Source organism: Lonchura striata, chromosome 19 (assembly GCF_046129695.1).
Source record: "Lonchura striata isolate bLonStr1 chromosome 19, bLonStr1.mat, whole genome shotgun sequence".
Taxonomy (NCBI): Eukaryota; Metazoa; Chordata; class Aves; order Passeriformes; family Estrildidae; genus Lonchura; species Lonchura striata.
Window position 1 is genome coordinate 11003416 of NC_134621.1, and position 15232 is coordinate 11018647.

General features: G+C 62.1%; 1 protein-coding gene across 1 annotated transcript in view; it reads right to left on the reverse strand.

Moving 5' to 3' along the window:
* SDK2 (sidekick cell adhesion molecule 2) overlaps positions 1 to 6674 on the reverse strand; it is a 47194-nt gene extending 40520 nt beyond the window's left edge. Inside the window, exon 1 of the mRNA XM_021534176.3 lies at positions 6154 to 6674. Coding sequence (XP_021389851.2) covers positions 6154 to 6232 — 79 coding nt within the window. The 5' untranslated portion in view covers positions 6233 to 6674. The remainder of the gene's footprint in view (positions 1 to 6153) is intronic.
* Between the last annotated feature and the right edge of the window lie 8558 nt (positions 6675 to 15232).

Genomic DNA, 15232 nt, shown 5'->3' on the forward strand with positions numbered 1-15232 from the left:
AACATTGTCCGGCTCGGCAGGACGCTCTCCCTTTGGAAGCAGCAGCTAATCCCATTTCATCCCCCGTCACGGCCATCAGCTGTTTTTCAGGCATGCAGGAGGCGGGGTGCTGAAACCAGAGCTATTGTGTCCGCCGGTCCCAGCCCCCTCCAGCCGGCCCGCCATCCATCCATCCCTCTGTCCGTCCATCCATCCCTCCCAGCCCCACGCTGGGCCCGGAGCCGGCATCGTGTCTGCATCCCTCTTCATCCCCAACCAACCCTTCATGGACTGCCAGGAGCTGGGGATGTCAGATCATGCAGGACCCCTCACCTCCCTCCCAGCTCTGAGCCTGACCCCTGATAAGCCCAGGCAAGGAGGAAGAGGAGGAGGAGAGGAAGCACCGAGCGTCCCACCCTGCAGAGACCCGTGGGGGCAGCACCCACGGCACCCAGTGCTCAACTGCTCCCTGCAGGGGGACACTCCTGGAAGGAGCACAAATGTCCCCATAAAGGCCCAGCACTGCCCAGCCCGTGCCCCAGACTCCAGTCAGTGAGCTGGGATGTGCTGGGGGGTGGCTCTGCAGGATGGGGACAGAGGGCCAGGCGCCTCTGGCCATCCTGGGAAGAGCTCTGTCCCCGCAGCAGGAACAGGGAGCACGTGTGTCCCCAGCCTCACTCTTGCCGTGGGGAAATGCCCTCTGCACCCAGCAATTCCCAATTAAGGGGGTCCAAACCCAGCATATCCCTTCATCAAGCTGAAGGAGTCCCAACCCTGGGGGTCCACACCCCACAGCCACCCCTGACAGCCAGAGTCCTCCCACATTGCGTGTCCCCGTTCTGCACAAGGGCCACCACTCCAAGCTGTGGGCAGCAGGGCCCTGCCAGGCACCCCAACACCTCCCAGCTTTGTACACCCCAGAGTTCCAGAGAAACCCCTCCAGGACCCAGCGATCCTGCAGGAGAATCCCCATCCCGCTCCCTGCCCTGGCAGGACCCCGGTGCCGCTGGGCACGGAGCTGGGAGGGCTCAAGGTTACAGCCGAGGACTCGCAGGCTGTGGGCTCACCCAGCAGTGCAGAAAGCAATTAGCTACCAGGGCTAAAATTAGCTCAGCGCCTTCTTCTGCTAATGGTCAAACTCATCAAGGCTTCCCTGCACCCGGGGCTTCCGCACGGCCAGGGAGAGGCACGGGAGCCAAAGGAGCAGCTCTCGTGGGCCTGGGTCCCCTTCCCGCTGTACCCAGTGCCACCAGGCAGCAGGACACCAGCCAGCCCCCTTGTCCCCTTCCCACTGTCCCCACCAGCACTCCTGCCCCGTGCCTCAGTTTCCCCGTGCTGCCCAGGCTGAAGGGAAGCTTCTGGAATGCTCAGGAGCTGCCACGTGTCAGGGAGGGTGGTGGGGACAGTGACGGCTGGCAGGGAGGGAGTGACTTCAGCACAGGGGACCCCAGCATTCCTGGAATGGCCACCATGCCATCCCTGTGGCCAGCCGGGATGCCCAGCTGCTGGCACACAGCAGCAGCTGATCCCAGCACCCCCAGTCATGGAATGGGCTGGGTTGGAAGGGGCTTAAAGCTCTTCTTGTCCCACCCCTGCCACGGGCAGGGACACCTTCCACAGACCAGGTTCCTGCCAGCCCTGTCCAACCTGGGCCTCGGTCCCCTTGCCCAGCCCATGGTGGTGACACTGATCCACACGGGAAGGTGACACCCCAGAGCATCTGCAGTGTCCCCGGGGATGGCCCCGCTCGAGCCGAGAGCCCCCACGCCCCAAGTCTCCATTCCTGGGGGCCCCATCGGAGCAGAGAGACAAAGGGGGCCGGGGACCAGCTGCAGCCCGGGAATGTCCCCTGCCCTCGGCCCCCGTTCCCAGGGATCAGGTTTCCCAGTTCCCAGGCAACCCGAGCCCGGCATGGCTTTCCAGGCAGGCATTCCTGCACCCCCGGGGCTGGGGGCGAGGGGAGGGTGGGGCAGGGGCCACCAAGGGGGCCACGGCCTGCCCGGGGCACAGGCAGGTGAGGGGCTGCAAGGTGAGGCAGCACTGGGAGAGGGGTGCAGGACACACCCCCAGAGCTGGGAGTGGGGGTGGGAAATGCACCCCCAAGAGCTGGTCCCCAAACCCACGGAGGGTGCAGAGGGCAGCGCCCATGCCAGTGGCATCGCCAGCATGCCCAGGGTGGGAGGGATGCCAAGGGGGGTGGCAGGGATGCCAAGCGTGGCCAGCACAGCAGGGAGATGCTGCCAGCACATTCCTGCCTGCTGGCCGGGCAGAGCTAAAGGAACACGTCCTGAGGCTGGATCCACCCCAATGGATGGGGGGAACCCCAACTCAGAGCAGCAGCCGTGGGGATGAGAGTGGTCCCTGGCATCACCACCACACCTGAGTGATCCTGGCACCATGTCCTTTCTGGCAGCTCCATGCCACGCTCCACTGCACTGGCAGAGAAGCTGCCAGGACACCCCAGTGCCCCCCACCCTGAGCCAGCCCAGCTGCTGGATCTCCTCAGGGCTGCTGGATTCCCTGGGCTGCTTTGGAAGTCCAAGGCCCAGTGCCACGAGGCAGCGGTGGAGCCACCAGCCCTGGCAGAACCGCGGGCACGGCGGGGGCTCAGCTCGCCCTTCGTTAGCACAATCACATCACCACTGACAGCAGCATATTTCTCCCCGGCCGTTTCTCACCCAGCCACACGCCAGCCACTCGTTAATGAGCTTGGGGCAGTAACGAGGGCTCAGAGGGGAGGGCACCCTCCGCTCACCCACCCACCCACCCAGCGGGTTCTGCTCCCACATGGCGCTGCCCCACGGGGCCGTTTCACCCCAGGCACGGCCTGTGCTGCTGCTGCGACCAACACACCCCAACACCAAACCAGTTTGTGTAGGGCCTACAGTAATGTGAGCGTGGCCGGAGCTCGTCCCCAGGCAGGAACCAGCCACAGGCACAGGCTGGGGACAAGGACACGGCTCGTGGAGCGGCGGAGGCAGGGTCACACCTCCGCGCAGCGCCCGCCAGCCTCCCTCCTCCCGGTTTAATTATCAGCGTTTTCCCAGGTTCTCAAGCAGCCAAGCATCCGCCTGCTCCCTCCTTGCCGCTCTCCTCGAGCTCCTGCCTGTGCTCCTGCTGAGCGGAAATGCCACCGCAGCCCAGTCCCCGTCACTAAGGGACGAGCAGCACTTGACGTTGTCACTCACCCTGGTCCCCGGATGGCAGCGGGGCAGGAGCTGCTCAGCCACCGCCAGCTCCCCCTGCCCACCGGTGCCGGCAGCTGGAGGTGGGCACGAGCTCCCATTCCCATCCCGCTGGCAGCTCTCATCCTGCCTGCTCTCCTCCTCAGCTGGCACCCCAAACCTCTGGGGACCAGCGCAGTGACAGGCACAGTGACACAGCCTGCCTGGGACCGGACCGGATCCCCCTTCCTTACGGTGATCAGGTCATCAAAATTTCATCATCGCTGTGCCCAGGCACTAATGGCTTCCCAAGCAGCATCAAATTTTAATCTTCCCTTCCTCTCCCCTAAAAGCCACTCTCCTTCCTGAGCTGGTGCCTTGCACAAGGCCACCAGCGAATGTGGCAGTGCTGGCAGGGACAGGAGAGCCAGGGCCACCCCCTCCTGCCCTGATGCCAGAGGAACAGAGGAACCAGCAGCTCCCAGCACCAAAGTCCTGGCGTGAGCCTGGCACCAGCATCGCCCCCAGGAAGGGCAGGGGCTCGTCCTTGTCCCCCTCCTGCCCAGCCCCACAGGGCACAGTGCGTGCAGACGTGCCCGGGCTCCACGCACGGGGACAGAAGATGCTGGAACTCCCCTGCTGCCACCTCTAATAAGCCTCTTTGGTGGAAGCTGCCCGTGGCAGGTCCCTGCCCCAAATCCCGTCTGGAACCTTAAGCTGCCCAAATCCCTCCAGGGACTGGCCACAGGCTCCTCAATCCCATTAGGGGTGCTGTGCCAGCACCGGGGGTCCGGGCTGTGCCCCCAGCACTGGATGTGGGGAAACTGCATCTTCTGGGTGTCAGAAAATCTACAGAGTGAGAGGGAGGGGGCTGGGGACCCCCAGCCTCCCCCAGCTCTTGGGGATCCCTTTCTTGCCTTGTTCATCAGGCAAAGGGGTGACGGAGGGGTGGGCTGCCCGTGCCCCCAGCCCTGGCACAGCCCTGGCACAGGTCGCACTGCGACAGCTCCCGCCCGGGCAGCGCTGCCGGCTGAGCCTTCCCCCAGCTCCGCATTGGGCTCCGGGTAATTAGCGCGAGGCCCCTAATCAATAAGTTATTTTTTGCCACGGGTAATTAATAATTACACAGCACAGACGGGCTGTAATTAAACTTCCATCCTCTCTCTCACGGGCAGCAAGGGGCCTTTTTTTACCAAGCACAGGTATGAAAGTGCCTCACCCCGTGCCCGGGCAGCCCCTGCGCCCCGGCCGGGGAGGTCTCACGCCGCCGCCTCCTCCTTTCCTTTCCGATTGATCCCATTTTGCTTGGCCGCCAGAATCAATAGCCCCGGCACAAAGCGCTGCTGTGTGCCCCACCGCAGTGGGACAACCCAGAGCCTGGAGCCCCGTGCCGGGCTGTTCCCAGCTCCGGCACCCCGCTCCTGTCCATCCCGGCGGGGTGCAGCGGAGAGCGCCAGCGCCCCACGGGCACCGCAGCCGCGAGGTGACCCTGCTGGCACGTCCCCAGTGCCACCCACGGCAGGGGAGGCGGGCACATGCCAGGCTTTGGGAATGATCCCTCCAGCACATCCAGCTCCCTGCTGGCCGCTGCCACGCCGGGGCCGGGCACCGAGCAATGTCACAGCGCCCGCGAGGACGCGACACGCAGAGAGCCAGAGCTGCAAAGCTCGGCTCCTGCGCCAGGAGAGCGGAGCAAAGCCCCTTCCCCACCCCTCCGGAGCGCCGGGGCACAGGCAGCCCCGCATCTTCCACCCCACAGCGAGACCCCGGAGCCCCACGGGTAAATAAATGGAAGGAGGCTGGGTCACCCCAGGAGCCCGTCCCGCAGGCAGGGAACAAACGGCTCGCAGGGGACCCGCCAGCCGGAGACGCCAGCCAGGAGAAGAGAAACTCGGCAAGGGAGTGAATCAATCAAAGAGACCTTCAGAGCTCCCCACACAGGGCCTGCCCGGATAATATACTGCCGCTTTAGATGTTATGTTCTGAACTTAATTACTGAGAAATTATAGCAGTGCTGGGGGAGGCTCAGGGGGAGCGGGAGCACGGGAGCGCTCAGGGACTTCTGGCTCCACTTGCTGCCACAAACAAGGGCAAGAAATGTCGTGGGTGAGGACCCCCGGCGCTGCGCTCAGCTGTGCCCCCCCATTTCCCGTCTGGATCTGCTCAGTCCAAGCGCAGGGACGGAGGCAGCCGCGCTGCAGCCCTGCCAGCCGGGAGCCTCCTCTCTGGGCCCGCAGGGACCCTGACGGCCAGGAAGGAGACCGCAGGGTCCTCCCGGCCCCTCTGAACCCCAGCTGCGCCCCGAAGGGCCACAAACTATTTTTATATCCCTGAGGGCTAGCGGAGCAGCTAAACGCAGCCTGTGCTGTGCCCGAGCCCAAAGGGTGAGGAGCAGAGAGGGGCTCGCCCTGCTCGGCAGCACCCGGGGGTTGTTGGGGTGCAGTGGGAGCCCCAGGCACCCACAGAGGCTCGGGGGTGCAGACTCCCCCAGCCCCCTGCCAATTCGTACCAGCGGCTGGAAGCGGATAAGACCATGATCAGGGTATGAGCTGCTCTCTGGGAATCCCCCAAACTCGCACCCCGGGTTTCGTGGTACAACGGGGGCACCCGCGGAGGGGGGGAATGAGCGACGCTTACCCCTCGTGCTTGCTCACTCTCCCGAAGGTGATCCAGCACAGGCTCTACCTCATGCTCAGAGCAACACGTTCCCCCATCCCCAGCCTGAGGGCAGTTATGGGGAAGGGGGAGGCAGAGCAGAGCCACGCTGCTCGTTCCCCTGAACCACCACGGACACCGCGCTGCACCCAGCACCGGCGGGCCCCGAGTCCTGGCTCCGTGGAGGCTTTGCGAATATCACGGATGCTGCTCTTCCCCCAGCAGGAGCTCCAGAGCCGCCTCGCTCCCATCCCCCGGCTGGCACACCGGTCTCCCAGCCCGGGGTAGCAATAGCCTTGGCTGACGGGTGCAGCCCGGGGTCCCCCCATCTCCGCCGCCCCCCGCATCCCCTTACCTTGGGCGCCGGCTCCCGGGGGGCCGGGCAGGGCGAGCACGGCGAAGCAGAGCAGCCCCCAGCTCCGGAGCGGGGCCATGGCTCTGCCGAGACAAGCTGGGGGGGTTGCGGAGGGAGAACTTCCCCGACTTTATAATCCGGGCGGCTCCGGCGCAGGGATCCCCGCAGCAGCGCTGCTCAGGGGGAGGCGAAAGCGCCGGGGTGAAGGGCTCCTCGTGGGGCTGGGGGCGGTCCGCAGGCAGCTCCCCACCATCGGCAGCTTCCCCAGGGACGTGCGGAGCCGGGACCACCAAATCCGGAGCGGAGCCGGCAGCCGAGCCCCTCCCCGAGCGCTGCGCCCGCGTCAGGGAAGGGGACGGGAAGCGCAGGGCGCCGCGCCCCCGGCCCCTCCTGCCCGCCCGGGCTCCATGGGGGCCGGGTCCCCGCCGCTCCGGGGCCGAGCGAAAAGTTTGGGGGCGGGGGGTGGCCCCTTCGCAGCGCTCAGCTCCTGCCTAGGGACATCCCCTCCTCGGCGGCTCCGGGCGACAGGGAGAGGGTTCGTCCCCAGCGGGGAACGGGGGAAAGTGCGGCAGTGCGGGCGGCGGCGCGGGGTCCCGCTCGGAGCCGCCGGCGGTGCGCGGCGGGCGGGCTGGCGGCGCCGCGCCGACCCCTTTGGGCGCTCCGGCCGCTGCTGCTCCTCCTTCGCTGCGCGGCGGCGGAGTGAGCGGCGGCGGCGGCGCTCGGCGGAGCCGGGGGCAGCACGAGCCGGGGAGGCGGGGAGACGGCGCGGCCCCGAGCGCTACCCAGCGGCCGCGGAGGGAGCGGGCGCGTCCCCGCCGGCCGCCCCCGGTTCGTGCGGAGCGGGAGGGTGCCCCGCGCTGCCGGTGCCCCCGCTATGGAAACGGCGGCTCCGGTCTGCAGCTCGACCCTAACCCACCCCGCGCTGCCCCAGTCCCTCCGACAGCACTCAGAGCATCAGCACTCGACCCCTGCGAAGGGGACGCAGCACATCCCTCAGGTAGCTCTAAGGCAGAACTCAATGACATAGGATTACCAGGGCAAACGTTTTAGGGTTCTCAAAAACAAAGCCCAAAAAAACCAACAAAACCTTTAACCCCAGAGATGACCCAGCAGCACCACCCTGACACACCACCTCATCAGGCCTGATGCCTCAATTCCTCAAGCCCAGAGCTCCCAACAGGATCACACATCCTTCAAAGATGTCTGTGCTTTCTGCTAGCACAGTGCCTTGCATTAGGTGGGGGAAAGCAGCTCAGTCACGGCTGCTGCCGAGCATTAACACCCAAGGACCTGCACCATCTGCACAGGAGGAAATATCCATCCGGAATTCTGGATCAGCCTCCTGAGCACACACGGCACCTCTGAGCCAAGGGACCTGCAAGGATCAGGGTGAAACGAAAGCATGAGCAGATTAGCCTGGAGTCGGCCCCGGCAGCGCCGGGTCACACCGGGGCAGGGACAGAGGGAGCACTCTCCCATCGGCACTGAAACAACTGCGTGTGACAGTGCCCGGCCCCGGTGTGCATTTCCACTGCAATGTAAGACTCACGTGGAAATCCTGCACAGCCCTTGGGGGGACAAAGCCTGCGTGCACGTTGCATATTTGGAGAGCTACTGCCAAATTTCCCATCGACCTCTTGAAGAGAAACTGAACAATAACCCAGCTCTTGCCCACCCCGGCATTAATCAGCTCCGTGGCTGGCATTCGCAACCGAGCTGACGGGATCAATGTGCTGTGGGAGGCAGCAATCCTGGCTCACCCCTCAGGGAGGTGTTTCCCACTGCCGGCTGAGCAAGCAAAGGGAGAGGCTGCCCTGCCAGGGGCGAGCTCAGCCCCCATCGGGGGTTCAGACCGTTCCCCAGGCACCTCCACACACGCCACAGTCACAATAACACTCAGCACGCTCCCAGGCCCCTGCAGGATCAGGGCTTTGTTCCATGAAGAACAGGAATTCCTGTCTCCAGGGCCATAAATCCGGGTCTGACCCTGGTGCCTGCACTGATTTATGGTTATTACCATTAATCTTGCTGAGCAGTGAGTAGTTTATTACCCACTTGCACAGGTACCTGGTTCCCCACGGTCACCCAGACTGATAGAGTCTGGATCTCACATCAGTGCTCCCACCAGAGCACATCCCCCCCTCCCGGTCCTGCCCGCTCTATGCCAGCTCTCCTCTGCCCAAACCCCTCCAAGCAGGAGCAAGTTCCAGCAGGCAGCACCACACCTGTCTCCAGGAGCGTGTGGAAGAGCCCGGAGCTGCTGGCACATCCCAGGGATCAGAGAGGGCAGCGGTGGCCTCGCATTGCCACCCACCAGTGTCCCTGAGGACATTCCAGGTGATGCCCGGGTGTCCTCTCCGTGCTGCTGGGTCACCCCTGCCCCACACAGGGCACTTCATCTCCCACGAGTTTTGACGCCCTCCTCCACCGACATTACTGAGAATCCCAACTTAACCTACAATTCGGGGCAGCACCGCTTGTAATTACACCAGGAATCGTGACAGCACACCCCTGCAGACCCCCGTGAGCCACATCACAGGACTCCCGCCTGTCTCTAAAAGGGCGTTCTGAGCTCCTCTCTCCATCGCCGGCCCTGCACGGGGCTCTCCAGCCCGCACCGGCAGCTGCGCATCCCCGAGCTGCGGCCGGAGCCCGGCCGAGGCGGGGCGGGCCCCGCGGAGCCGCGGGCAGCAGGAGCCCGCCCGGGGCTATTTGCGGATGTGAACGCTGTTATTTTGCCTCCTGCTTGAAGAGGGCGCATCAAAGTCAAACCCAAAATACGGCGCTGGGCTTGAATTAAAAAACTCTTGTCTGAAACCAAGGCAAGCTCCAAAAAAAGATCAAGGCTTTGTTTGAAATGTAAAAAGTCTTTGCTGGGCTGTGTCAGGAGCTTTGGGGACCATCAGCACTATCCAGAGGCTACAGGACAACAGCCAAGAGTTTCGGCTGTCCTCAGCATCCCTCGTGTTTCTCAGAGGAGGCACCGACTCCCAGCAGCATCCCTGCTCCTGGAGGAGGGCAGCATCCACGCTCCCCGCGCCGGGGAAGGGCGGGGAAGTGCAAGGAGAGGTCGGAAGCGCTGCCGGCGAGTGAGAGACTCCAGGAGCTCGGTCCTTCTCGGCTATCAAAGGGGAGAGGAGATGGATGTAACCTCCGGCTGTCAGCACCGGCGCAGGAAGAGAAATCGGATCCGGGAGGCTCGGCAGCCTCACGGCCAGCAGGGTAACAAGCTCCCACAGGCAGCAGGAGAAGCCAGAAGCATCCAGAGCAGCAATAACGTGCACGTTTCTAACGGGGAGGATAACTCCGGCTGCAGCGAGGCTCCCTAACACCTTTTCAGTTTTGTAATTAAGATTGAAAGGGGCTTTTTTCTCCAGAAGCATCAGCTCTGCTGGAAGAGTCAATCCAGGGCAGCGCTGCAGGCCAGAGCAGCCTCTGCAATCATTTCACTGCTCTCCTCAAACCTGGGTTTAGGACAGGTCCCTTCTCCCCGGAGCTGCAGCTGGGGCTGAGTCACAGCCACCTCCTCGTTCCCTGGGCCCCGGGAGGCCACACGCAGGCAAACGCCCCATTTTTGGCAGGGCTGAAGCTGCCTCTCCTCGAAGGGCATCAAACAGGGCTCCACGCTGCCCTCGGGTGCTGTGCAAGGAGCCTCCAAACCGGCTCAGAACAGAAACATCTGAAATCTTTGATGAGTCAAAAAAATCCCGAGGATAGGAACAGCACCAGGAGCACGCCCTGCCCTCTCCCTGCCAGGGCTGCTCCTCTTCCCTGCCCTGGGGCTGTCTCCCAGCATCAGCTCTTTGGGGCATCTCAGCCCAATTAAAATCTTCCTTCAAGGCCCTGCTGAGTGCTGAGGGGGCTCTGAGCTGGCAGAGAGCAGAGCAGCACCACCAGCACTGGGGGCAGGACTGCCACGGCTGAGCGGGGTCTGGTTCTCTCCTTGGAGAGCTCTGGGAACAAGTCACAAAGAGACAGAGACTCTGCAGGGAGACCTGGCCGTGGCTGCCACCCCTCTGCTCCACCTCGGCACCTCCACAAACCTCTGGAACGGGAGGTTAAGGGTCCCACACCTCCAGGGAGGCCATGGGGACCGTGGGAACCCACTGAGCCAAACCAGCGCTGCTTCCCCTTCGAACACGAGGGTTTGGCACACGCAGCACCACCACGGACTCCCAAACCCATCCCAGGGCTGGCATTGGGGGTCCTTCTCCTGCTCTGAAGCCCTCCAACGGAGCACCCCGAGACAGCTCCTCGCCTCTGGGGGTGGGGAGCACTAATCCTGCTGGCAGGGAGGCAGGCAGAGTGAGCCTTTGCTCCCTGAAAATCTTTCACCCTCCCGAGGAGCTCAGGGCAGCATGGCAAGAGCTGCTCCCACCAGAGCAGGGGGGCTTCTTCCCCCATACCGAGCAGGATGTGGGGGTTCCCACCTGGATCCCCGTGTCAGAGGGGCTGAGGGGGCGCAAACACCATTCCTGCTGCTCCAGACCCTTCCTCAGCTCACACTGGTGAATCCTCCTCCAAAGCACCTTTGAGGCTGCAGGTACTGGGGAGAAGAAACATTTCTAATATTGGAACCATGGAACCAGAACCCCCCCAGCCCCCAGTGCTCCTCCACTGCCCTGCAAAGCCAAATTTTCCTTTTCCTGTGGGCTGGGAAGGGTCGAGAGAAGGCCCAGGATGAGCCATGGGAAAAGCTGGCTCCACTCAGCAGCAGGAGGGCAAAGGTGCAGCCCCCATTTCAGAGCTGACCCCACACCCCAGGACCACCAGCACAGAGACACCCACTCAGCAGCACCAGCCCCCACCAACAGCCCAGACCTCAGGGCTGAGTTTTTAAATCAGGAGATTAAAAATTTAAACTAAAGCCCTGGCTCGTTTTAACATGATTTCTTAACATTTAAAGGCCACCTCCGGAGCGTTCCTCGGGAACAGCAGCTGGGGACCAGCCAGGTTTGCTGGGGGCTGCATCCAAGACTCTCACTTACTCACAGCTTCCAGAAGCTGAGCTTTTCGAGGGGCTCACTGCTGACCTTCCCACAGCAGCCAGGGCCAGGCTGGGGGTGCTAGAGCCCCCCCAGACCCACTCCCCTCAGCCAGAGTGCCTGTAGTGACCCCATCCCTGATTCCCATACACAAAGCTCAGAGAAGTGGGGTTTTTTTTAAATCCAGACTCAAAAAGACTTTGTGGGGGACACCTGATCAGGTTTTAGGAGACATCACGTGTGCTCTCACCCTCCCAGCACCCCTGACCTTGCCATCACCACCTGAAGCACCCCCACATCTGTGGGTGCCCACAGCAGCCCTGGGCACTTCTCATACCCCATAATTTGGGGTTCCTGCCAGCAGAACCCCTACAAAAGCAACAGAGCCCAAAACCCACCTTAACAGTGCCCAGCGGGCATCACTTGTGGCTCATCCCTCCTGGAAAGGGGAAGCTCCAGCATTTCCTTGCCTGGCACAGGGTGGGCATCCCAGAGCAGCTGCACAGAGCCCACATCCCAACTCTGCTGGGCACTGAGGCAGGGGATTTAACCCAGCTGCAGCTGGAATTCATTCAGGTGTGTTCAGGGAGGGGATTTAACCCAGCTGCAGCTGGAATTCATTCAGGTGTGTTCAGGGAGGAGATTTAACCCACCTGCAGCTGGAGCCCCCTCAGGTGTGCTCACCCCACCACTTCCCAACTCCCTCCTGTGCTGCCGAGGGCAGGGGGGAGCCCCGTTCCTGAGAACAGGACAGGAGCCTGGCTGGGGACTCCAGCCCTGCCTGCAGGTGATAAATTATGAGTGGAAATCGGGGAAATAGTAAATAATATATTTTTAGACCTGCATAATGGATGACACCGAGCTCAGGCTGAGGTGAGAGATCCCTGCCTGGCAGGGGGGTGGGCACAAGTGAGGGCATGGTGAGGGGGACACGTGGTGCTGGTGGGTTCCCCAAGCCTGTTCCCCCATAAAAATCAGCCTTTCCTTTCCCCACTTGTGTTCCCACAAAGCCCCAGGGCCCTTTTAGGGAGATGTAATTACCAGCTCCTCAATCAATCCCGTCAGCAGCAGCCAAACCTCAAAGTGAATTATCCCATAATTGGGTTGGGACTGGGCTGGGGGCACCCGGGCGGGAGATGAGGGGAGGGTCCCTGCCCAGCCCCTCCCTTGCCGAGCCCACCCATCCTGCTGCATTTGCTGCTCCAGCCAGCTCGGCTCTGCTCCCCCCGGGTGTTCCTGGGGTCCCCACACCCCGAGCACGGCCCTGTGTTACCTCAGGAGATGGATTCTGGCTGGCTCCCACCAGGGAATCCTGCTTCCAAGGGGCCGTGGGTGGGATTTGCTGCCTCTGGTCACCCCTGAGAGCTGTTGGCTCCTTAACCGTGGGCGCAGGACGAGGTTTGGGTGGGGGGTGGAGGGGCAGGTCTGAGCCCTGGCCCTGCTCTCCCAGCACATTCCTTCCCTCAGCAAACATCCCTATGGGACACAGGGGGAAAGACCCGACAGCTGCACGAATCCTCAGCACAGCCTCGCAGGCAGGGCTTGGGGGAACACACTGGTGCCTCAGTTTCCCTGGATAAGGGCCAACCTGGCTACGCCATGGTGAGATGGGGACAGAGATGACACAGAGCCCTTCCCAGCTGGTTGGTGCCACCACCTTGCTGGGAGTGAGGCTGGGAAAGATCCATCTTGCTGCCCGCTGGATGAAACAGCTACATTTCAGATAATTCCAGATAGTAAATTTTTTGAGTCTCTATAAGCTAAAATCAATATTGGCACAACTGTGCGTCATTAAAAACTAAATGAACATGACAAAGCCAAACTGCTGCCTATTAAACAAATGAGTTTCTATCCACACAGGCACAGCGGGTCCTGAAATCCTTTATTCCAGGAGCAGAGCTTTCATCCGAGGGGTGGGAACAGGCGGGAGCGGGGGGCGGTGTGTTCCTGCCCTTCCCGGGACACCGGGACGCGCTGTACCGGGAGCTCAGCCTGCTCCGGGCTGCCCTCGGCTTCCCGAGCCCGGAGCGGGCCGGAGCGGCCCCGCGGGGAGCGGGGAAAGCCAGCGGGAGGTGACATCGGGCTGGGGACACTGGGACAAACCAGGGGGCTCTGGGAAGGGTGGTGGGATAGGAGAGGGACAGGAAAGGGACGGGAGAGGGACAGGAGAGGGAGGGTCGTGGAGTGATGGTGCTCCAGGGATGGTGTAGCGGTGCAGTGGTGACACAAAGGTGACACAACGGCAACAAAATGGTGACACAACCATAATGTCAGGCGATGCACCAGTGACACAACAGTGACACAACAACGACAACACAACAACAATGCCATGGCAGTGCAATGGTGACACAACAGCACTACAATGGTGACACTATGGTGACACAATGGCACTGCAATGGTGACACAACAAAAATGTCATGGCAGTGCAACAGTGACACAACAGTGACACAATGGCACTGCAACAGTGACACAACAATGGCAACACAACCACAGTGTCATAGCAATGCAACGGTGACACTATGGTGACACAATGGCACTGCAATGGTGACATGGCAACAACGTCATAGCAATGCAATGGTGACACAACAGTGACACAACAAAGGCAACACAACAGTGCAACGGTGACACAATGGCACTGCAATGGTGACACAACAGTGACACAACAATGGCAACATAAGCACAGTGTCATGGCAGTGCAATGGTGACACAACGGCACTGCAATGGTGACACTATGGTGACACAATGGCACTGCAATGGTGACACAACGGTGCCACAATGGCACTGCAATGGTGACACAACAGTGACACAACAATGGCAACATAAGCACAGTGTCGTGGCAGTGCAATGGTGACACAACGGCACTGCAATGGTGACACTATGGTGACACAATGGCACTGCAATGGTGGCTCAACAGTGACACAACAATGGCAACATAAGCACAGTGTCGTGGCAGTGCAATGGTGACACTATGGTGACACAATGGCACTGCAATGGTGACGCTATGGTGACACAACGGCACTGCAGTGGTGACACAACGGTGCCACAAAGCGCAGCACTGTGACAATGGCAGCGCCATGGCGATGCAAGAGCTGCCCCCCACGCCGAGCCCTGCCTGACCCCTGGCTGGAATTGTGGCAGGAACCTGCACCGAACCTTCCCAGCCCAAAGCGTGGAAGTCCTGGCTGTGCCACCATCCCCTCCAGAGGCTGGGAGGACCAGGCTCTGCCTGTCACCCTCACTGCCACCATCACTCTGTGCTGTCACAGGCACTGGGGACACTCTGCCAGCCGCCCACGGGCTGTCCCCGTGCTGCAGCTCCCGTGTCCTGATTGTGTCCGGGCTCTCCGCGCACAGCCGGAGGTTTCCGTGCGCTGGGGAGGGGGAAGGGGCCGGGGCTGCCGCCTCCCCCCGGCTCGCAGCGCAGCCGGCAGCCGGCAGCGCAGCCGGGAAGCGCCGGGAAAGGTCAGCGCGCTCAGCCGTGGCAAGGAGAGCGCTGGAGGGCGGCTGAGCCGCTCCCACCCGTGCCAAGGGCCCCGGGGTGCTGGGGAAGGGCTCCCCGCCCTCCGGGACACGCGGGGGCCGCTGGAGCCCCGCGGGCCGTGCCGAGCTCCGCGCCCACCGATGGCTCCTGGTGGCACTGGTGACCTGCTCCAGCCCCCTGCCGTGCCCTCCCTGGGGACATCCCCCCATCCTTCCCACTCCTTCCCCCACCAGAACCCTCCTTTCACTGCTTTTCCTTCATTTAACATTCCAATTTCTTCTCCTTACTCCTCATCTTTTCCATTATGGTTCCCATTTCCTTTTTCAAAGCTTTCTGACATGGAAATATTTTATTTTTGGGAGCTCAGGGAAGGCCTTGCTTGGCACAGGTTCCCTGGACATCCTCTGCTCAGGCCAGTTTGGGGGACTGTGAGGAGGTGATCCATGTAGATTCCTTCCAGCTGGAAATATTCCACTCCTTTCTATCCAGAAGTGCTTCATTTCTGCAGTCTGCTTAGGATTTGGGGGATTAAAGGGGAAAAATGGGAGGTTGGGAGATTCTGATTAGGATTTGGGTGAGCAGAGCCTCCTGTCCCATTCTCTGGAGGACTCCA